At 30.3% G+C, this 24184-nt stretch overlaps 1 protein-coding gene across 1 annotated transcript; it reads left to right on the top strand.

Moving 5' to 3' along the window:
* The first annotated feature begins 11594 nt into the window (after positions 1-11594).
* Positions 11595-15819, top strand: LOC137810003 (uncharacterized). The gene is made up of 2 exons (XM_068611102.2): positions 11595-14524; positions 15153-15819. Exons 1-2 carry the CDS (start codon positions 11953-11955, stop codon positions 15596-15598), a joined length of 3018 nt encoding a protein of 1005 aa, XP_068467203.2. The 5' UTR covers positions 11595-11952; the 3' UTR covers positions 15599-15819.
* The last annotated feature ends 8365 nt before the right edge of the window (positions 15820-24184 follow it).

Consider the following 24184-nt stretch of genomic DNA (forward strand, 5'->3'; position numbering starts at 1 on the left):
GTAATCCTGAAAAAAAGAACATATTGATTTTAAAAATAACAGATTTACTTTCTTATTACTTTATCAAAACCAGAAACTTAACCAAATTAGTTTTAAATCCAGTGAGTGATTTCCCAGAACAGTGCAGGCACCTTAACAACACCAAAGATTAAGAAAGATTTTACAACAAGAAATCCAACTTTGAATCTTTAACAACCAATCTAGAAAATAATATGAATCTTGAACAAAGTTATTTTAAAGATTTTATTACTCTCTTTAAACAACCAACACACAGATTCAGGTATCCACAAGCAACCAATAACTTTTTTAGAATCTTGAATAACAGTATATGACAGCCCAGAAAGAACAGATTCAATTTCAAATCAACAAATTTATTTTATTGTAGATTATCAAATAGTGCAGGGATTGAGAAGAAAATGGCACACACAATTTATACTGGTTCACTAATCAAGAACTGCATCCAGTACCACCTCACACTAAGATTTGGTAAATATTGTTCCTATTAAAAAAATTCTATTAAATAAATTATTTGTTTTAAAATTCAAAAACTCTTTAAAATAAATCAATTGTGTTTGAAATTAATTACAAAAACATATAAATATACTTTAAAAATAAAAAAATAATGTATTTTCAAATGTATACTCTGAAATATATCTTTTGTATTCTGGAATCTACAATCCGAAATACAATTTTTAAACAATTAAAGTGGATTTTTATATTATATTATATTATATGGGGTGCAATTGATTTCTATCGGGGTGCAGATTGTAAAACCTTGAATGTGAAGGGGCACCATATTATGTGGGCCATGAAGCCCAAGCTTTTGAATGTGTAAGGATAGTATGGTCGAAAAAGGGTAATTTCTTCCTACATCATATCAATTCTAACTTGCACCTTATTACTTTTTTAATTTCCAAAATTATTCTTATTTTGAATTTAAGCATCTGAAACAATAAATATAATTCAAAAATAAAAAATAAATTATGGCAAAAAAAATAACACAAAATTAAAAATGCATTCTGGATAAAAAATTCAAAAATTCAAAAATGTGTTCTGCATATTCAAATCCAGAATATTTCTAGATAAAAAATTCCAAAAGTAATCTTTATTTACACCCTCTTTTATTTAAGGTTATTTTTGTCATTTTAGAAGAATAGTTTTATCATTTTCAATAACAGGTTGAATGCATGTTAGAATTGATATGGTAAAGAAAGAATTTGCTAAAAAAAAGTTATTGAGATGGACTGGTTTTATTTGGAGCACTAAGTCCATTCACGATTCTACTAGTGAATTTAAGAAGATATGATCTAAGAAATATTTTAAAATTAAACCTGAATCAATAAATTAAAAAATACATTAATATAATATGTAATTTAGAGAAAAAAATATAAAATATAAAGTAGATAAACTAATTTTATAATTTTATAACTAATAACTATATTAATATTTATTCAATTACATATGATACTGTTTTTGTAAAAAAAAAAATGTATTCATAGAAGTTTAACATGCATGGAAATAAATTAACTTCAATTAGATTCAAAAACCAAATTGAATCCAATAAAATTATTAAATATTTTTGTTTCCAACATTTTCTTGCTCTACTTGAGTTTTGTAATTTTTGAATTAAATGTTGAACACCCTTTTTTACCATTTACTTTCTCCCATGCTTAGCATTCCATTGCTTTGCCAGACTTAACATGGGGCAGGGCAATTTAAAGCTCTTTTATCCTCATGTGATGAATAATTGATAATGACTATTTTCAAACAAAACAATCACGGTTTAATTAAAAAATATATTTTTTTAGTATAACTGAACTTATAAAACTAGATTTACATTTATTTATATATCATAAAATATATTAGTGAACTTTAAGTCTAACTCAATCTTATAAAATCGATTCATGAGATTGAAGTTTGCATCCACTTATATATGAAAGATTCTGATCTCTAGTCGATGCAGAATTTCCAACAAAATATGTACTTAATATAAATTTTTACAAATTAAAATTTAAAATCATATAAAATAGAAAATAATTTTTATAAAAGCAGGTAAGGTGATGATTGTGAATAATCCGTAATGTACTAGTGTCTGACCAAATGTGGGTAACCAAACAAAAGTTCTGCAGAAGAGGAAAGACAAAATTGAAAAGAACTTGAGTTTATAGATTTTGAAGAAAGAACAAAGCAGTCCCGTCATCATCATCATCATGCACACTGCTCTGCACATAGGAATCGCCAGAAGGAATCCCAATCCCACAGATTCAGACAGACATGCAGACAACGCCTCTCCATAAGCCTACTTGTTCGCAGCCGCAACAGAACAGCATCATGTGACATATTCAAACTACAAAAAATTAACCTTAATTATTTTACAGTTGCATAAGGTATGCATTATGCATAATGGTACATACATAAGGTTTGCATTAAGCATCTTGCTAGGGCATAATTTAGCTTAAAGCCATGAAGAAAGGAAAAAAGGATAGGCTAGATACAAATCAGGCAAGGCCACCATCCAGATTGTGACTGAAATTTCATACTTTCTGTGTTATGATGAAAAGGTTTACATAATAATCATTCCAGTATATAAAGCCTTTATTCCACTTTTTTGTTGTTGCCAAAATACGTGTCTTAATAAGTGCGTAAATAGTACTTTTTTTTTATAAATTATATTTCACGTGGTATCAATTTCATGTTCTAAATGAAAAATTATGTGTACATAGAATAAATATATTCATGTTTTTAATACACTTAATATATTATCAAATTTTAAAACATATCTTAAATTACTTTTTTTTATTTGACAATAACTTTACTTCAAGAAGTTATTTTTTAATAAATGATTGTGTCGGGATACTCAAACCGATCTTAATTTACTTTGCAAAGTCAAACTTTAAACACAGTTTTGTTTGACTACTTTAGAGTTAATATCTCTTATCTTCAAACTTGTGATTTGGAAAAAGAGAGTAAAAGATACGTACAACATTAGAAAGAAGGGAGAGACAATTTAGATTTAAAAAGAAAACAATTTTAAAGAAATAAAAATTAATTTAGTTTTAGTTTATATATATATATATGTATATATATAATCTTTTTAACTTAAAATATACATATATTTTTTTTATTAACATTTAAACCCTATCTCATATTACTTTTGAAAACGAATATTTATAAATTCTAACATTAAATCCTTAAGGTATTTTTTTAATCAAATTGCGTTGATAAATAACTTGTTAACACATTTTAGAAAGTAATTATATTATGGTCCAACAAGTAAAAATACACTACACTCGTCCTAATAAATTCTCATTGTTTTTTTTTTCATTAGTGTCTATTTAAAAAGAGAAATGTTTATTATCTCTTTCCTTTTATTTCTATCTCAAATAAACAATTCAAATATAATATTTCTATTTCTTTCGCTTTCCCTCAAACAATTAATTATATTAAGTTCAAAATTTGTGAAAAAAAGCAAGTGCATTTTGTTGGGTGATAGGAATTGCTCTGTAGGAGAACGGATAAGCAGAAATTGTTGGATTCAAAACGACAGAAAAAACGCATTTATAAGGTTCACTATTCACTTAGTCCTCAACCAACATTCTCATTTCTCAATCATAGTTCCTACTCTATTCATAATATCTCATACTCATTACTTCTCGTTAAAATACCAATTCATTCAATCTTTAATTATATACTTCAATTCATTTTAAAAAGGTATACTAAAAACTTAAAAATATATTATATGCACATGGAAAATTTTAAACTTGCTGTTTTTATTAAGAATTCAACTAAGTTTAACTCAATTTTATAAAATTTATTTATAAAATATAATATTTTGTAATATTTTTATTAAAAAGTAAACTTTAAATTTAATTCAATTTTATCATTAAATTAGATTAGATAAGATTTGTATATATTTATATATTATAAAATGTCTTTAATTATAACTATTTGGAATCTCTAACCGTTTTGCTTATAATAATAAAAGAAGGTGCTGATAAAACAAGTTAAATAAAGGGCATGAAATCTACATTGTTCTATTGGTGAGTTTAGAGAATTTTTGGTGACTTAAAGAATAATTGTTTCATCTGAAAGTTGCATAACAAAATATTAGAGTAGGAACTAGGGATCATGAAACTTCTTTCTCAAATTAGAGGGACAATGATGTTAAAATAGTTTAGACTTTGTTTTGAAGTTTGGGTGACTGAATAAGATGGATTTGAAGGCATTCTCAATTTCAGGTCTAATTAGTTGTATTAAAGAAGACAACAGAGGTATTGTAAGGACAACTTTGAGGGTTATTAGGTAGGGTGGTCCCATAATCAACTTGCATGCACTCTCAAAACTACTGGCTAATAATATACTTCACTTTATCACAATCTATATTTTAAGCTTCACCATTTACAATATAAAATTAGAAAATTATTGTATTAACCAAAAGCATTTAAGTTACAAAAAATAAACTCAAATATTAAGAAGGATATACATATAATATGTGTGTAAAATTAAGTGAATATAGTTTCTAACCATTATTATGTATTAAGAAACATGAAATTTATTCATCCAACCATTTTATTTTGCCACGAAAAGCATTTACTCAAAATATGATATTAAGTAATATAGTAATTAACTAGATAAACTTGAAATAACTTTTATATCATATTAATAATCCTAGTAGTGTGATTCCAATCTGAAAGCTGATCAATTACCAACTCAACTTGACTCTCAATAATATGGAAAATTATAACTACAGAATGAAACATGAAGGGTCCCTACAATTTTCTCTAGCTCGCTAGCCAACACAACAATTTTCTTTGCTTTGAGTAATGTTATCACGTGCAATATGATTACATGCAGTGGTGCAGTAAGCATGAAGAAGAGTATAGTAACGTGACCTTTTGTGCCATTATGATCCAAGTGGTCAACAGTGAGAAGTGGAAGTGAGGATCATAGTCTTTAATAATGAACCTAATGGGATAACAAGGACAAGAACAAACGGGCCATTTAAAGCTGAAGTGGGTCAACATTGCACATCTTGGATTCAAAACCACCACTGTCCTTTTGGCATCATTGTTCTACAAAACCGGAATGACTCTGTTACTTCTGTTCCTTATTATCAATGAGGGCATGCCTAACTAGTCAAGTACACTTTCTTTAATTTCAATTTTGTCAATTACTACTATTCGAATACTCTAATCACTTATGAGTATAGATGAAAGATATTTTAAATATAATTTATTCTCTTAATTAATCGAAATATCTTTTATCCCAATTTTAAAATGAATAATAATTTAAATGTGATGACCATGATAACGATGTAAAGCTATGAAGCTCAGACACTGCTCTTAAATGGCGTGTCGGTGTTAGATACTTGTATCGGACACCACCACTCGTATAACACTTGTAGAACACGTATCCATGAAGTGTCCAAGTTAAAAAGTATTTGTTGATTTTTTGACAATTCTAGTACGGTTCTAACACAATCTTAAAAAAAAACAATACATTAATTTTCTAAAAACTCAAACTTATTGTATAAATTTTTATTATAATTATAAAAATAAGAAACAAATCATTTTGAACCAGTTATGAAAAACATCTTTCTGCTCCAAAAAATAATCTGGAACATACTTGTGCACATAAATCTTTATTGTGAATTTATATAATTCATAATTATATTGTATATAGATATGTGTTCCCGTGTCCTACATTTTAGAGATTATACGTATATTCATGTCCGTGTCGTATCAATGTCCGTGTGAATGTGTGTCTCTCCTACATTGATGTGAAAAAAAATATATTTATCTAAAATGTTTACAATCATAATTTAAATGTGATGATCATAATGATGTGAAGAAAAAAAATATTTATCTAAAGTTCTAAGACTCGTTTCTTTAGTTATTAATGAAATATATAACTCACATATTAAACTTGTAATAATAGGAGATTGATTTATTAATTAGAGATTCAATCAGTTTATATAAAAAAAACAATATATCATTAACATTATTATTTTTAAAAAAACAATATATCATTAACCTTATTATTTAATAAAGTCAATCCAAATTTAAAATACTTAAAATCAATATTTTATAAAATATAGCATGATTCATCAAATTTTATAATTCAAATTTAAAAACATCACAATAATAAATAATTAATATTCAAAATATACATAGTTTTTAATGACACCATAATTTCATACAAAAATTAATAATACAAATCTATAAACAAATTCAAAAAATAATGTTTTTTTATAAATTATTTTTCTAACAAAATGTAACAACTCAAATCAAGTCATCAAATTGTTGTATAACTTGATCGTGTCTTCCACTTTATCTAAGTTACACTGAATTAAATGCATTTTCACTTTAAAAAAAATCCTAACTACCTTTTGGTTTCACATTTGCAGAAAATAAAATTGAAGAATTATTCTTCATAATTGTTTTAAAATTTACGTGAAATTATAATTGACTTCAAAAATGTACTTTTATATTTATTATGGTGATAAACTAATATATAAAAAAATACATTTTAGATAAATATTGATTATTAATACAATATCATCTCTCAAAGTAAAGGAATTTTATTATCGCATAAGTTTGATATTATAGTTTTTAATTGATAGGGATTTTTAGCATATCAAAATAAGTCGCTTAATTAAAGTTAAGAAACAATCACTAGTACAGAATACGTAATTTACGACTTCCTTTAAAGATCAGTTGTAATAAGCGAGACGATTGTAATTTCATAATTTTTTTTTAAAAAAATGCATATTTTTAACGACAATTTAGGCAAGATACATCTTAATTTGGAGTTTGTGTGAGAACAAAGACAGTTCTCTATAGAACTGTCGTTAAAAGTGGTGTTTCCCTCACTTAAACTCACGCTAGCAGAAGTCTCTCTTTCCCTCTCACTCATTTTCCCTCACTATTTTCACTCACTCATTTTCACCGCACTCTTTTCACCTCCCATTTCACTCCTCACCCCACAACCATCGCGCCCTCTTACAGATTGTCGCCATTGACCTTGCGCCGCCCTTCCACACGCCATCGCAAGCTCCACCAGCGCCGCTTCGCCACGACCACCGTTTTGCACGAGAACCGCACGAGCATTGCGCCTCCCACCTTGCATTTTCTCGTTCCGAAGACCTTCGTCAGTGCTCTCCCTCACCGCCAACATCTCCTCCTTGCTACCCCGCTTCTTAACAAAGTTCCCGCGTGTACGCACGAGCTTCTTCGCCATTTCAGCTTTGCTCCACTTTTCAGCTTAGTATGTTTTTATTTTATTTAATAATATATTAAATTTTATTTACTATATTTTGAACATGTTTGTTCTGAGTTAGATATTGTTTTCATATATTGAACACACTAATTCTAAGTCTGAGGGTGTCCGACATTGGCAATTTAAATTTAGTTTTTAATAATTATACTACAAGAAAAATTAGTTTTAGTGATATAAATATTCGTCACTAAATGTTATAAATATGTCACTATTAATATCTTTGACAAAAATTAAATTGTCACTGGTACTCATGTCACTATTGTACATGTGACAATAATTTTAAATGTCACTAAAACTAAGTTCTATTGTGACAAAAATGATTATCACTAATAATTTTACGTAATAGTGACAATAATAAAATGTCACAAATATATAAAACAATAATGATAATTTAATTCTCACTAGTGTATTCTATGTAATAGTGATAATAATGATTTATCACAAATATATAAAACAACCATTTTAATATCAAATTTTATGTCACAATTATTTTATATCATTATTAGATATTATGAGTGTTTTTTATCAATAATAAAAAATATATCAAATAAAAATATATTAAATATAGAAACATTAAGGGTGTTTCATGTAAATGTAAAAAGACAAAAGCATAAAAAAGAATGATGATTACAAATAAAACCCGAACACAAAAAACCTAAGAACCTGTCACAGTACTCACAAAAAAACAAGTGCAGCTCTTAATTTTTTCCTTCATAACCAAAAGGTTGTAAGTAATTTATGTACATTACATGTGATACCACTTACACCCTCAACCGCTAGATTTGAACACATTGGAATATGTGACGACAACATTATCAAAATATTTTGTAACCATGTATAACACCTTAAGATAGATAAATTATTAGAATAACATAAAACATTTTTATATATTAGCAAAACTTTTTGTAGAATGTTATATATACTTAATACTTAATTTGTTGTATGTATTTTTCATATTTAAATTATGATATTAAATATTTTTATATATGGAAATTAGATATTTTATGTAGGTTTAGAGTGTATGTATATAAAGTAAAATATATATTTTTTTTAAAAAAGCAACATATAAAGATGGTTCCATTTGGAACCGTCATTACAAATCATGTTCTTTTTAAAAAATTAAACACATGCACACACTTATAACGACGGTTCCAAAAAGAATCGTCTCTATAAATATATTTTTTAAAATTTCGTTACTTACTAGTCAAAGTAATGACAGTTGATTACACGTGTCGTTATAATTCATTTATAACAACGGTTCTACAACCGTCATTATAAATGACTTATTTATAATAATAACCAAAATAACGACAATTTAGAAACCATCTTTATATATCATTTTTAATCGTTATTAATGTACCTTTCTGTACTAGTAAATAATAACATAACTCTCATTGTAGTGTTAATATTTCAATTTAAGTTAGATAATATCTTGAAAATCACCACAAGTGTGACTTTCCTTAAGTGAAAAACATTTCAAAAGAGTTAATTGTGCTTAAGACAAAATTTTCTTAAACAAAATTTGTCCGTAGAGCAACCATGGTGTTGTTAGAGAGAAATTATTTGGTGTAAACAATGATTATTTACTAGCAAAATTCAACTTATACAAGATAAAATTGTTTTGCCCTTTTTTTATTGGAAAAAATAATATCTAACCTAGAGAAAAATGCAAAAAATAACAAATTTCACCAAAGTAAGACATATTCAATGATTAATCTTTTTAATAATTTAATCTTCCTCGCATATTTGGAACACTTAAAACAACTTGTTTTACATACAAACTTGTATATAAACTAATTTGAATTAAAAATGACTAGTTCGAACTTATTTAGTGAATATACTCAATTTATCGTAACGCCACCAAATTTTCATATAATGGAAACTCAACTACACTCTAAAATAATAATAGGCTCTAACACATAAAAATAAACCAAAATAATAAAACTAATCTCCAATAATTCTAATCTTCCTCACATTTGAAACACTCTAAACAACTTATTTTACATGCAAACTTAACATAAAACCTATCCTAATTAAAAATAACTAGTTCAAACTTCTAAATTGGATATATTAAAGACCTTCGATCACTCAACCAATTTTCATTAATATGTTCCAACACATAAAAAATAAACCAAAACATTACTAAAAATAATTAACTTCATCAATTTTAAAAAAACAGTATTTATGAATAAATCCTAAATTCCTAAAATAAGTTTCACCTTAAATTTCCACACTTTCAAAAATTCAATTCTATACATTCTACCAAGTTGCTAAAATATTTTCATTCAAATTTAAAAATACAGAACCATTCCTTCTCATTTTGACTAATCAAAACCCAAATACATGCTCTAAAAACATATTATATAATATCTACAACTTTTATGCTCTTACCTGGTGGCAATGCAAACTCTCTATTGTCCCGTTTTATATAAGTGATAGTATGTATAAAAAATAGCGTTTTATTAAAATTAAAAAAGTTTAATTTACCTGTATATATATATATATATATATATATATATATATATATATATATATATATATATATATAAAGTAAAAATTGGATGAGGTAATATTTTATTTTTTATTAAGGTGTTTCTTACGCAGCTTATTAATTTTTTATTTCAAAAACAACCTTTTTAAAACAACTATTTTACCTTTCGAAATTTAAAACAATTATTTTGGCTTTTAAATTTTGATTTCTAAAATTGATGTAGTGCAGGAAAAAATATGAAGGAGTGTATAAAGAAACACCCTTTGTATTATTATGCGGACTGCCCTGACTTGCACGGGTTCTGGATTAAGTAGGATAGACCTAAACAGGTCAGCGAACAAAAATAATAATTGTGTCCCATATTTTTCATAACGGATTGCGAACGGGCCTGTATGACCCATCTCGCATTGCCAACCCCACTCTTACAAGTTAACATATCAAATTATCTTTCATTACCATCACCATTATCGAAATCTATAACTTTCATATATCAAATTAATTTCTCTTACCTTATATCTCATACTTTTGGAAAAATTATGCATGCAACATACTAAAGAAAAAGAATCCAAAGATTTGAGAGAATATAAAAATTTAGAACAACAAAAAATGTGTCAATGTATAATGCTCTGTCTTTCACTCTCTATAGCGAGATATAACATAATCTTGAAAAAGATAAAAATTACTTTAGAAATAAAATTTAAAAAAATAAAAAAAGAAACGAGATAGAATTCTTATTACTACCATCAATATTATAAACAATTGATATCTTAATATTTTTATAATTTATTAAATATATTTATTCTTTTTACTACAATTAAATTACTAACTTAGTATAAGAGGGTAAGGTGACTATCAACCTCTTATTAAATTTTTTTATAAAATCCATAACGTATTAAACATATAAAAGGAAAGAAGTACAAGATAGTTATGTGTTTCCATGTGCACATTGATTTTTCCAATCAATCATGCAATTTACATTATTTATTATAAGTTTGGGTAAAAAAATATATTACTAAGTAGCGTTTTGTTGGAAACATCACACGACTTCTAAAGAGGGTTTAACGTTAAAAAAATCGTGTTATAGGTCTATGATTTTGTTTGAAATGAGTTTGTTCTCAAGTTGTATAAGACTTACACAACTTTCATTACACAAGATGACACGACTTCAATACAAAAGTAATAAATTGAAGTCATGTTACTCATACACGACTTTAATCTTATGAAATTTACATTAATAAAACTGTGTATGCAGAGCATGACTTTAGGTTTATTGACTTTTTAAATAGAATAATTAATTAAATCATTAAAAATTTTAGAAAAAAACTTTAAAAAGTCATAATTATTTTATAAAGAGTTAGAATTAAAACGAGTTAAACTTGGCTGGAAACGAGAAAAAGAAAGGATTTGACCAATACTCGAAGAAGATTGGAGAAACCAAAATTTTACTAGTATTTTTTATATTTTTAAATATTTTAGGCTTTTAGTTTACATATTTTCGGTTAAGGTTAAAATTTTAACATTATTTTTTTTAAATTATTTTTTCAATTAAAAAATAACAAAATCTTATTACTTTTTTACACTGAATTAATCGTGTTAATGCGATCCAACTTTAATAAAAAATTAAAGAAAGTCTTGTAAATTCCACACACAATTTTATTACAAACTGATTTCAAGTAAAAATGTGGATATGTTGATACAATTTTAACATTGATTCCTCTTTGAATTAAAGTCATGTGTAAAAGTAAATAATAAAATTTTATCAAATTCATAATAAATGATGGAACTTGCAGCATTAACCGTAGGCACACCTAACAGAAGAGAAAGAGGCGAAGTTGTTTGGCATGAGAAGTTGTTTAGGGATAGGAAAAATGAGAAAGAATAATGATGTGGTTATGTATTAGCAGTGGGTTGATTAAAAGAATGATAGAGTTGGTGAGGGAGTGATCCACATCCACCAGTTCTGCACCAACTCAAGATTCAACATTCACCATGGCTTTGCCCTGATTCAATGATTGATGCCTAATTCTATTTTACCTTTTCCCCTTATTTCAAAAAAGTAAAAAGAGTTGAATTCGGATTCACAAAAATCCCTCTTCTTTAAGATAAGAGACGGGGCCTGAGTGAGTTTGAGTTCGGGCATCACTCATTCTCTCTTTCTCTTCTCTTCTCTTCCAATCATCCCAATGCGTGTCCTCTTTCTGTTTCTGTTTTTCCATCTTCCTCAAACCCTTTCCTTGCCATTCTCAGAGTACACAGCCCTTCTCTCTCTTCGTTCAGCCATTACCGATGCCACTCCACCCGTTCTCTCTTCGTGGAACGCCTCCACCTCTTATTGCTCCTGGCTCGGCGTCACATGCGACTCCCACCGCCACGTCATTGCTCTCAACCTCACTGGACTCGACCTCTCCGGGACTCTCTCCGCCGACATAGCTCACCTCCCATTCCTCTCCAATCTCTCGCTAGCCACCAATAAGTTCTCCGGCCCCATCCCTCCGGCACTCTCCTCTCTCTCTTCCCTCCGCCTCCTCAATCTCTCCAACAATGGCTTTAACCAAACCTTCCCTCCGGAGCTCTCGCGCCTCCAGAGCCTCGAGGTCCTCGACCTCTACAACAACAACATGACCGGCGCGCTCCCTCTCGCCGCCGCGCAGATGCTCAACCTCCGCCACTTGCATCTCGGCGGGAACTTTTTCTCGGGCCGGATCCCGCCGGAGTACGGACAGTGGCAGCGCCTCGAGTACCTTGCTGTCTCCGGAAACGAGCTCGAAGGGAAAATACCGCCAGAGATCGGGAACCTGACCAGCCTCCGGGAGCTTTACATCGGCTACTACAATACTTACGAGGGCGGCATTCCGCCGGAGATCGGAAACTTGTCGGAGCTGGTGAGACTGGACGCTGCGTACTGTGGTTTGTCCGGCGAGATTACTGCGGCGCTGGGTAAGCTGCAGAAGCTGGACACGCTGTTCCTTCAGGTGAATGCGCTATCAGGGCCTCTCACGCCGGAGCTGGGAAACCTGAAGAGCTTGAAATCGATGGATTTGTCTAACAACATGCTCTCCGGGGAGATTCCGGCGACTTTCAGCGAGCTGAAGAATATTACGCTGCTGAACCTGTTCAGGAACAAGCTTCATGGAGCAATACCGGAGTTTATAGGGGAACTTCCGTCGCTGGAAGTGGTGCAATTGTGGGAAAACAATTTCACAGGTAGCATTCCTGAGGGTTTAGGCAAGAACGGGAGACTGAGCGTTCTTGATATTTCTTCTAACAAATTAACTGGGGCTCTGCCTCCTTACCTCTGTTCTGGGAACACACTTCAGACTTTGATAACTCTCGAGAATTTCTTGTTCGGTCCAATTCCGGAAGCGCTTGGGAGTTGTGAATCCCTTACTCGGATTCGAATGGGAGAGAACTTTCTAAATGGGTCCATTCCGAAAGGGCTTTTTGGACTTCCCAAACTTACCCAGGTTGAGCTTCAGGATAATTATCTCTCTGGAGGGTTTCCGGAGGCGGGTTCTGTAGCTGTTAATCTTGGTCAGATAACTCTCTCCAACAACCAGCTTTCTGGGCCTTTGCCTCCTTCCATCGGTAACTTCTCCAGCGTGCAAAAGCTCCTTCTTGACGGTAACATGTTTTCGGGTCCGATCCCTCCTCAGATTGGGAGGTTGCAACAGCTCTCAAAGATTGACTTTAGTGGCAACAAGTTCTCGGGTCGTATTGAACCTGAAATCAGTCAGTGTAAGTTGTTAACTTTTCTAGACCTTAGCCGGAATGATCTCTCCGGAGAGATCCCAAATGAGATTACTGGAATGAGGATATTGAATTGCCTTAATCTCTCAAGCAATCATTTAGTGGGTAGCATTCCCTCTTCAATATCCTCGATGCAAAGTTTAACTTCTGTTGATTTTTCGTACAACAATCTGTCTGGTTTGGTGCCCGGTACCGGTCAATTCAGCTACTTCAACTACACGTCTTTCTTGGGAAACCCCGACCTCTGTGGCCCCTATTTAGGTGCTTGCAAGGATGGGGTTGCCAATGGTGCACATCATCCTCATGCGAAAGGACTCTCGTCTTCTTTGAAGCTTCTACTTGTTGTCGGGTTGCTTTTATGTTCCATTGCTTTTGCTGTGGCGGCAATATTTAAGGCTCGATCACTGAAGAAGGCCAGTGATGCTCGTGCATGGAAGTTGACTGCGTTTCAACGTTTGGAATTCACTGTTGATGATGTTTTGCAGTGCTTGAAGGAGGATAATATTATAGGCAAAGGAGGTGCAGGCATTGTCTACAAAGGGGCTATGCGTAACGGGGATCATGTTGCTGTGAAAAGGCTTCCGGCTATGAGTAGAGGCTCTTCCCACGACCATGGGTTCAACGCAGAGATTCAGACACTTGGGCGAATCCGACACAGGCACATTGTTAGATTGTTGGGTTTCTGTTCAAATCATGAGACTAACCTTTTGGTCTATGAGTACATGCCCAATGGAAGCTTGGGTGAGGTTCTTCATGGAAAGAAGGGGGGTCATTTGCATTGGGACATAAGGTATAAAATTGCCGTGGAGGCTGCCAAAGGGCTTTGCTATCTCCACCATGATTGTTCTCCGCTCATTGTTCACCGTGATGTGAAGTCAAACAACATCCTTCTTGATTCTAATCATGAAGCTCATGTTGCTGATTTTGGGCTTGCCAAGTTCCTGCAAGATTCTGGGACATCTGAATGCATGTCTGCTATTGCTGGTTCATATGGATACATAGCTCCAGGTACTGTTCAATTTTGTCCTAATTAATGCATTACTACATGGATGTGGCAACTTGTTTTCCCGCCCGATTATAACTGTTTGTACCTTCAATTACTGTTGAGAATTTGACTCATTGACTCACCATTGGGTTTAGGTGTTGACTGTTGATATTCAGATAATGCCTCTAAATTAATTAACATTGCCATGGGGTTTTTCTTCACTTTGATTATTTATCATACCTAAATGATCACTTGATTGGTTCCTTGTTTATGTAGTCTATTTATTTTAAGCCAAAGTACTGAAAGTAAATGGTAGGTATCTCTGCTCCGTTTGAATTTGATTTTTTACCATAGCCCGCTCCACACACCTATGGAGTAGATAATACTGTAGTCATAGCTTAGAATCATTCTGATAAGAAAAAAAAAGGTTAGAATCATTCGCAACAGAAAACTGATGGTTATGGGCAAAATATCAGATATATAGAACTATATACAACTTTTCACGTATTGCCTATGTTTTACTTAGTTTCTTATTAAGGTGGCCTACTTTATTTTGTTTATGATACCTGTTTCTTGTTTGGTTGCTACTTATAGTTTCTAATTAGCCTGCTTCATTTCAGTTTATGATTCCTGATTGATGTTCCATTGCAGAGTATGCCTACACATTGAAAGTTGATGAGAAAAGCGATGTGTACAGTTTTGGCGTGGTTCTTTTAGAACTTATCACAGGCAGGAAACCAGTTGGGGAATTTGGTGACGGTGTGGACATTGTGCAATGGGCAAGGAAAATGACGGACTCTAACAAGGAAGAAGTTCTTAAAGTTCTTGATCCTAGGCTTTCGTCAGTTCCCCTCCACGATGTGATGCATATTTTCTATGTAGCCATGCTATGTGTGGAAGAACAGGCTGTAGAGAGACCAACTATGCGTGAAGTTGTCCAAATACTGACAGAGCTTCCAAGACCACCTGGTTCTAAACAGGAAGACTTAACAGAATCCTCTTTGTCATCATCCAATGCTTTAGAATCTCCATCCACAGCCTCTAAAGATCGTCAAAATCCTTCTCAATCTCCACCACCCGATCTTCTGAGCATTTAAAATGCTCTATTGGTTTCATTTTAGATCACTTGGTTTATGATAGCTTATTCGTTTACTTTCTTTTTATGTCTGTCTTCTGGGGTTGGTTTTTATTTTTAACTGAAGGTGTTAGCGTTTGGATTTTTCTGAAAGGTTTTTGTACAGTAGGAAGAATTGGTGGGGGTATTTTCTTATAAAGTCATTGTCTTCATCATGAAATGCTACTTTTAATTTTTATGTTACACCCGTTGTTGTGCTGTGAGCGTACGCTGGGGAGGGTTCAAGGGTACTCTTGTTCACCAAGGGGATCAATAATAGGTAGAGTGAAAGGGACACAACGACGCAAACTGGTTGGGGTATTAAAACAGTGGGCTATTATGGTTTAGAATGCTATGGTTGAATCCTTTGAGGATTGCCTCAGTATGAATTGTGAGCCTGAGCTGTGACTTCGAAGAAGTTAACATGTTTCCAGAAAATCGGAGTGAATCTGGCGTGTTTTAGCTTTAGTTCGTTAGTAACTCATTTCTTTTTGCTTTTTCATTCCCCCAAAAGATAAAATTAACTGAGTGGCACAAGATTTTGTGGCATTAAAAAGGATAGAAAAATTTCCCTTTTTCAATAACAGGAGAGAGGCTCGGTGGGGATAACTAAACAAATAAATCTTGTGATCTATTTATATGAATGGTCAAATCCTAGGGTTAACCCACCATCACTCTGGTTGTGGACCACAGCACTTGGAACAAATTGTAGCGGGCTTGATATAATCCCAAGAGAATTGTAGCCATTGAATTTAGTTTTCACCTTACAATAAAGTGTTGTTATTTTTAAAATAAGATTGACAGGTGATTTGTCATAGGAAATTAACCTATGTCTTGGTATGTGGCCAAACCTTTGCTTGGGATGCCTTGTGCTAGCAACCATAATAATCTTGTGCCACAATTTCTGTGTACAGTCAGGTCAGAAAAGGTTAGATTTAGAGAAATAAGGAGCATGGACAGTTTTATCACATGGGGTTGGTGCATGTGTATGTAATAACAAAGAAAAAGAAGACTGGAATTGAAAGTTGTACACCACTTGCCCTATGCCATTTCCAAACTGAAAAGAAGTTTCAGTACCTTCGGATTTCCATAAAGTCTTGTTAAATTAGGATGCAGGAGATGAGTGTTCATAGACTGTGTAGCAATGTGTGGGGAAAAGGCTCACGGTTGTCCTAAAGATGGGGCTCTTTGGTTAGGTCTGACTGAACATTTATGTGGTCCCAGAGAAGGATTAATAAGTGGTTTGTGTGAATGATCAACATAAGGATGATTTTTTTTTTCTTTCAGAAATTCAAATAGCTGCTAGAGTATCTATCTTCTTGAAACAAGCTAATTAAATAAATGATAAAATAAAACAAAGGTAAGATGGGTAAATAGTCTTATCATTTCACACCTTTAAAAAAATAAAAGAAAAATAATACAGTGAATCAGGTCGTTGGAAAAAATCATTCAATCCAATTAATTTTCCAAAATAAAATCACCAAATGATTCCTTAAAAATGCAAATATGAATAATTTAATCATTCCATCTATTGATTCCAAGGATTCTGGTGTCTCATTTTGAAAGACTACAGATTATTATTTTTCAACTTTGCTACTAAGTTGAAATTTAGTTTATGCTACTTTATTTATCTAACCTACTAATCTTAGTTTTTAAAATTTAATTTATAGGAGTAAATTATTAGAGTGTCACACTAAATGGAAATTTGAAACAATATGGTCTTTAATTAATAAACTGTATTTGTTTATAAATTTTGTTAATAGAATTTTATTTAAGTAATTGTGACTTCTTTAAATCCGTTTTGTTTCGCTATGTAGAGTGTAGTTTTTTTTTCATCTTGGTTTCACATTGTACTATTCATATAATTGAATGTAACGTGACATTTACATGTTTGAAATATTTGTACATAAGTTTGCAAATAGTGTCTAAATACTACAAAAATCATAAAAATTTCATGAAAAGTTGGCTACAAAATACAAAAATATCATTTATTTATTTTATCAAACATATATATTGTTTTTGTTAAGAAGTAACATTTACAAAAATAATTAATTTAAATCATATTTATAAATATATTTTTATATTTAGCTTGAGATTGAAATTAAACATGGTTACTATTTACACTTGTGTGTATACACATATATTTGATGTAACTAATAATTATTTTAAATAATTTAATTTTTAAACAGGTGAAATAAATTATGCACAATACCAAACACAAATATGGACAATTGACACGATAACATATAGGCGTAAATGACATTAATGTGTTACACAAGTTTTGAGACACTATTTATAAAAGCATATGTTATAGGTCCGGAAATGATACTCTTGTATTCAATGACATAAATAATATGACATCAAATTAAGATATTGAAAAAAATAAACTCTACTCACCCAAATAATTAAAAAAAAAAATTGCAAGTGGGAGGAGGAGTTTGGTTGTTTATATTTGGGTTAATTATTCAATGTAGTCTTGGGTTAAGTGTCTAATCTAAAATAGGGTTGATTTGGTTGTTTTAATGAATTTTTTTTTTTCATCTTATTTCATTTCATTATATATTAGTTTTAAGATAGAATGTTGTTTTAATTTTTCATCTCTTTTGGTGGTTGGTTTTTCCATGAACGGAAATATGACAGTGGAGATACCAAAACAATTGATTGAAAAGAAAAAGAAGTGATATATATAAGTTGAATTGGTAGTGATTATTGGTGTATGATTGGACAATTGAGGATTGAAACATGGAATTCAACCAAAGAAGCTTTCCACAATGAAGACACCATAAGCATCTATGTGCAAGATAAATCCAACACGTTAGAACACAAAATAAAGCCCTTAAATGCGGCTTTGAAGTTCAAATTATTTACTATTTTTGGAATTTAATGATTTGGAAATATATTTTGAAATCAGATATATTATATGGAAGAGGAGTTTGTCGTTTATTTTATTTATGTATTTTGTATATAAATATAGAATTAAATTAAATTAAATAGTAAATATTAAGAACATTTTAATCTTATTATCTTGAATTTAAATAAATAAATATATTTTTTTTATATGAAAAATGTTTTTAAAAAATATAATTTAAATAAATATATTAAGTAGAGATAGATGAAGATTGAAAGACGGGAGAGATGAATGTCCCAAAACGACAAACCACTTTACCCAAAAATCTATCAAAACTCAGACAGGAAAGGGATTTGCTAGGACACGCACAGTTGCTCCAGTGACATGAATTATTTTAATAATTTTTTAAGGGAAAAATATTTTTATTTTGATTTTTTAAATTCGATTGCTTTTTTTTAAATTAATGGATTTTGTTATCTACCTTTTAAAATATATGATTTCAGTTATTTTTTATGTTCAAAGTTTATGTAATAACAAATTTTTACTGTCACAAACTAGATAAAAAAACAAATTCACATAATGTATGGTATTGGTCTCTCTATATATCTAAATTTAACGATTTTAGTATATATTTAGTAAAAAATTGTGAATAAAATGAAAATGATAAAATTTTATGATTATTTTATGAATTTAGTTAATAGTGGGTGTATTTAAAAAAGTTATATCATAAAACATGATGAATTTAAATTTTGGGTCATTTTTAGCATTTTCTCGCTGTTATATTTGTTTTGAGTAGGGGTGACAAAGTGGGGTGGGCCGTGCGGGTCAGTCTGCGGTCTGGTGAAAAAAATGCGAAACGGGTTGCTTATTTCAATCTGCTGACCCGCTTAGGTCCGTCCTGCATAACTTGCAGTCCGTGTGAGCCAAGTGCGGAGCGGGGCGGGTTGGTTCGCATAACCCGCATAATTTTAAAATGTAAAATTTTTTTTCTGCATCTCCATATTTTCTTCATGTAGCCTCATATTTTACATTCCGAAAATTTTAATAACATCTTACTACACATGTCTCGTGAAAAATAATATTATGAGATCATTTACTTAATGCATCTAAATAATAAAAATTCAAAAATATTATTTAAAAAAATATTTTTTTTTTAAATATTTCTTATGCGGACTGGCCTGTAGACCCGCAGGTCAACCCTTATACGGGACAGGTCAACCCAACCTGTTTTTTGTGGACTAAGCACAGGACGAGTTTATGCGGGGCGAGCGAACCCGCATTTCCAGCCCTAGTTTTGAGAATTTGCCCAAACTCTCCCTCTTAAGATTCTTATTTAGCAGGTTGCATTTGGAAATTTTCACAATCAGGTTAAACGTCTCATATTTCTTCTTCTTGGAAGAAAAATGGTGGTGAATCATTCAAAGGTGCGCATTTAGTTATCTATTTTTAATTAAACAATACAGAGTAAAGTGAGCTCTAGACAAGTTGACATACATTTAATTTCCTTAAAACTTATATTGACACATATTGGAGAAGAAAATAAAGAGCATTTAACACACTCACATAGTCTAAACAAAACTCATATAACTCTTTATATGGTTGTAATATTCTTGTTGGGGGTTAAAAAAAGTTTCCTTTTAAGGTTTTTCAGGGGTACAATTTCATTCTTTATTATTAGAAAGGACAAAAAATAATTTATTTATAACAACTTCTGGTAAGTCAGGTCTCTTTCTCAATATTAAAATTTTGATTAGGTTTAATTGAAGTTATGGATGAATGTAGTAACTTTAATTGTTTTTATTTAACATTAAATTTGTGCCACTTAAAACTTCTTTCAGTGGTTAATTTTTTTATCATGTATATTTGTGTTAATTAAAAGTGAATGTATAATTTAATAAGTTAAATTAAGTAATAATTTATTTTAAATTTATGTGTAATAATATATGAAGTAAAGAAATGATGTACAAAATATTTTTATTTTTTTAGCAGTGTGGTAACAATGAATGCTTAAATTTAACAAGTTAAATTAAGTATTATTTAAAATTTGGGTATAACAGTATATGAAGTACAGAATTGATGTATTGAAAAATTATCTATTGACTTTACAATATTTTAATGAATTATGTTAAAACTATTTAATAAACTTTGTTGTAAAATGAAATAAAATGGTATTGCATTATTTTATTAAGTACAAAAAAAGTAAATAATATAAATATAGAAGAAGTCTATTAGATTACGTAAAATAAATTATATTAAAAATAAATGTGGATTATAACATTGTTTTTTTTTATTTTTTATTTTTATAAAGTTTTCGTGTTAGGCATCACTATGCAACTTGACATCTCAGCTAAGCTGACACCTCAAGTAACAACAATCATCTGCCATCACATGAAAAAAGAATATTATTAAAAAAAGAAAAAAGAAAGAAAATACAAAAATATGGGGGGACTAGACCAAAACCCATATGTTAACACAAACGATACATAGGTAGATTATACCTATTCATAAAGAATTCTAAGAACAAACTAGCTGGGAGTCTATTATACCAATGAAAAGATTCTCTATGAATAAATCCTAAATTAGCCAACTTATCAGCACACGCATTCCCTTCACGAAAAATATGAGTTATCCTAAACCTGATTGTCCCACAAAAATTAAGACAAGTATTCCATCGATTCTGAAGCATCCACGGAACATTAGTCCTAGCAGTAAACGCAGCACAAACCAAGGCAGAATCACATTCAAGCCAGACATCAGTAAGTCCCATTTTTTGAGCTTCCTCCATAGCATGTATAACTCCATAAAACTCAGCAACCAAAGCAGTTTGAACTTCAAGAAACGCTGAAAAAGCACATGACTAAGGGGAGTTTTAACGAAGTCTTCAAAATGATTAAGAAGGCTGGTGACAACTAGGGGTGGAACATTGAGTTTCGTCGACAGATTATAGAAGTACATGTACACAGTTTGAAGTGCATGTGAACATTGTTGTTTCATGACTTCAAGTGGAAGATTGTTGGGTATGAAGTCAAGACCAATTGGATTGGGTTGACAAGACACCATGTACACAGTTGAAGCGCAGGTGAACATTGTTCCGTGACTTCAAGTGGGAGATTGTTGGGTATGAAACCAGGATCAATTGGGTTGGACTGAGTAGACACCATGTTTTAGTGAGCCGGCTTAATAACATTGTTTTTATTATTTATGAGGCCCTATGTTATATGATTATCATTTCTATTTTTGAGGTTGTTCTTATTGTTCATGTTGGATATTAAGATGTGGTGATATGAAATATTATTATTGTGTTGTATTTTGTTGTTTTCAGGTAATTATATTAAATATGTGTGAAACATTATGAACTGGTAATAATGCATTGATGGAAATTTGGTGTCATTATAGAAATGTGAAATGTAACATCTCTATTTTACATTTAAAAACTATAATATACATGAAATATCAAAATAAATATTTATATATATACATCTCTTTCATCCAGTATTTTAAAAAGAACAAAAGTATGTTGTGAAACATTGTAGTATTTATAAAAAATAATTTGCTAATTTAGTTTGAATAAAATTAAAATAACATAGAAAAATTACAAAATAAACTTACATAATCGTCACTCATAAATTTAAAAACGTTATAATCATAAATTTAAAGAAATTATATATATATATATATATATATATATATATATATATATTGAATATTGTATCCAATACATTATTGCTTGTAAAGTATATTATCATACAAATAATCATTTTCTATAGAACTTGTATTATCACGCAGAAAAACCTAATTACATTTTTAATTAAAATCATGCATACTATACATTATTTTCTTTATAAATTTTTTGAATCAACATCAGTATACGATGACACAACTTTAATATTTCATCTAATTCAAACTGAAATCGCCTTAAATTAATACAACTTCTTTTAAACGAACTCGTGTGTTATCCAAAATCAGAAATACTTTTATTTTCTCCTCATTCTAACAATAAATAAACTAAATTACACTGTTTAAATGAAAAAAAAAAAAACTTGTTATGATGGGAATAGTAGATGTGTTATGAGAAGTACAAGTAGTAGCTGGAGTGATTGACGTGTTGTGTGGTTGCCCACAAGATCTATCTTTTAGTGTTGTTCCATCTCATCACTCTTCTTTGACTTCATTTATTATTGCAGACACCACAGTAGTTATTATAATGTTTATGACATCTATTCATTTCTCCTTCTCAATCATTAGTAATAGTAGGTGTTTCACTACACCTATATTTATATAAATGTCCCTTAAATAAGTTACTCCATTTTATACATTCAAGGTTCAAGTATAATGTTTCACGTCTCATGAATAGTTGTTTCTCTGAAATACTGGCTTATATATTTTTATCTCTTATTACTTTATGAAGTATTTAAAAGGTCAACAAGTATTCATTGATGAATTTGTCTAATTCTGATATATATTCGACCGACATGTTGACGAGTCTAGAACACTTTGATTGAATTGAGATATCATGCACGGTTAGGTCGATCGACACATATAATTATTAACACTCAAACTAAGGTCAGTGAATCTAAATTACCATTAAGAATTAAGTAATACAATCATAAATGTGATCAATTCCACTAATCAGGTTCAATGAGGTAAACCCATTAAAATAATATAAATAGCACACATTCCAAAAAACAAGGTACATCATTATTACTGTACACCTACCCGAGTACCGAACACCCTTTACTGACTTGAGCGTTGGAGTGTCTTATGCAGGTACCTCCCCCATTTGACATTCACCCGAGACTAAGAGTCGAAGGAGTAGCACGAAGGCGAGAAAAATCTCAGTAAAACCCTAACAACCTGCTCGAAAGAAGGAGGAAGACGAAGACTTCAATAGTTCTTTAAGTTCATATCTCTAAGAGGAACAATTACCCTAACAAATAACCATACAATTTTTTTTATCAAAATCTTATAAATTTCCTAGCTAGGATTTCGGAAAGTAAATTGACATAAATTCAATCCACAAATGTGGTCTATAAAAATTTATCGTGTTTGTTTGTAACTTCTTATAATCAACTTTTAAATTATTAAATATACTAAACTAGCTAGTATGTTCATTTAGTATGTGTTTATTTTCATGAGTAATGTAATGTGATATCGCATTAAAATATTAATTAATATAATATTAGGAAGCCTTAAAAAATATATTAAATTTTACCACTGGACTTTATTATCAGATATATGTATATTTCATGGTATACTTAAAAATGTGAAAAAATAATTATCGTAGTAATGTATTTTTTTAATTTTCAAATCCAGTTAAATAAAATACAAACTATTATTTCTTTGTTTGTCCGTTTCATTTTTAAAAGATATTTTTCATTTTTTTTCATATCTGAACAAAATATTTAAAGATATTTTTAGAAAAGAACTAAAAATTCGGTGTTGACTTTTATGTTTGTATTAAGATGCCAATTTTAAAAAAAAAAACAAATACCTTCACATATATCCATAATAGATCTAAATAAATAAGTATATTTAATAGATAATAAATATAAATATTTTAACTACTTATTTATTGACGAAATAAATACTATAATATTTTATTCCACTACAAGAAAATCATGAAATAGAAACCAATTTTAGAGACAAAAAATAATTAGTTGATATTAGAGACAAAAAATAATTAGTTGATACAGTGACTAATTAGAGAGTATTTTAGATACT

The sequence above is a fragment of the Phaseolus vulgaris genome, chromosome 2, assembly GCF_051622355.1.
Source record: "Phaseolus vulgaris cultivar YP4 chromosome 2, ASM5162235v1, whole genome shotgun sequence".
NCBI lineage: Eukaryota > Viridiplantae > Streptophyta > Magnoliopsida > Fabales > Fabaceae > Phaseolus > Phaseolus vulgaris.

Bases quoted from the DNA above. Each gene is read 5' to 3' on its own strand.
- LOC137810003 (XM_068611102.2), top strand. From the start codon at position 11,953: ATGCGTGTCCTCTTTCTGTTTCTGTTTTTCCATCTTCCTCAAACCCTT. The intron at 14,525-15,152 runs GTACTGTTCAAT...GTTCCATTGCAG, and splicing joins ATATGGATACATAGCTCCAG to AGTATGCCTACACATTGAAA.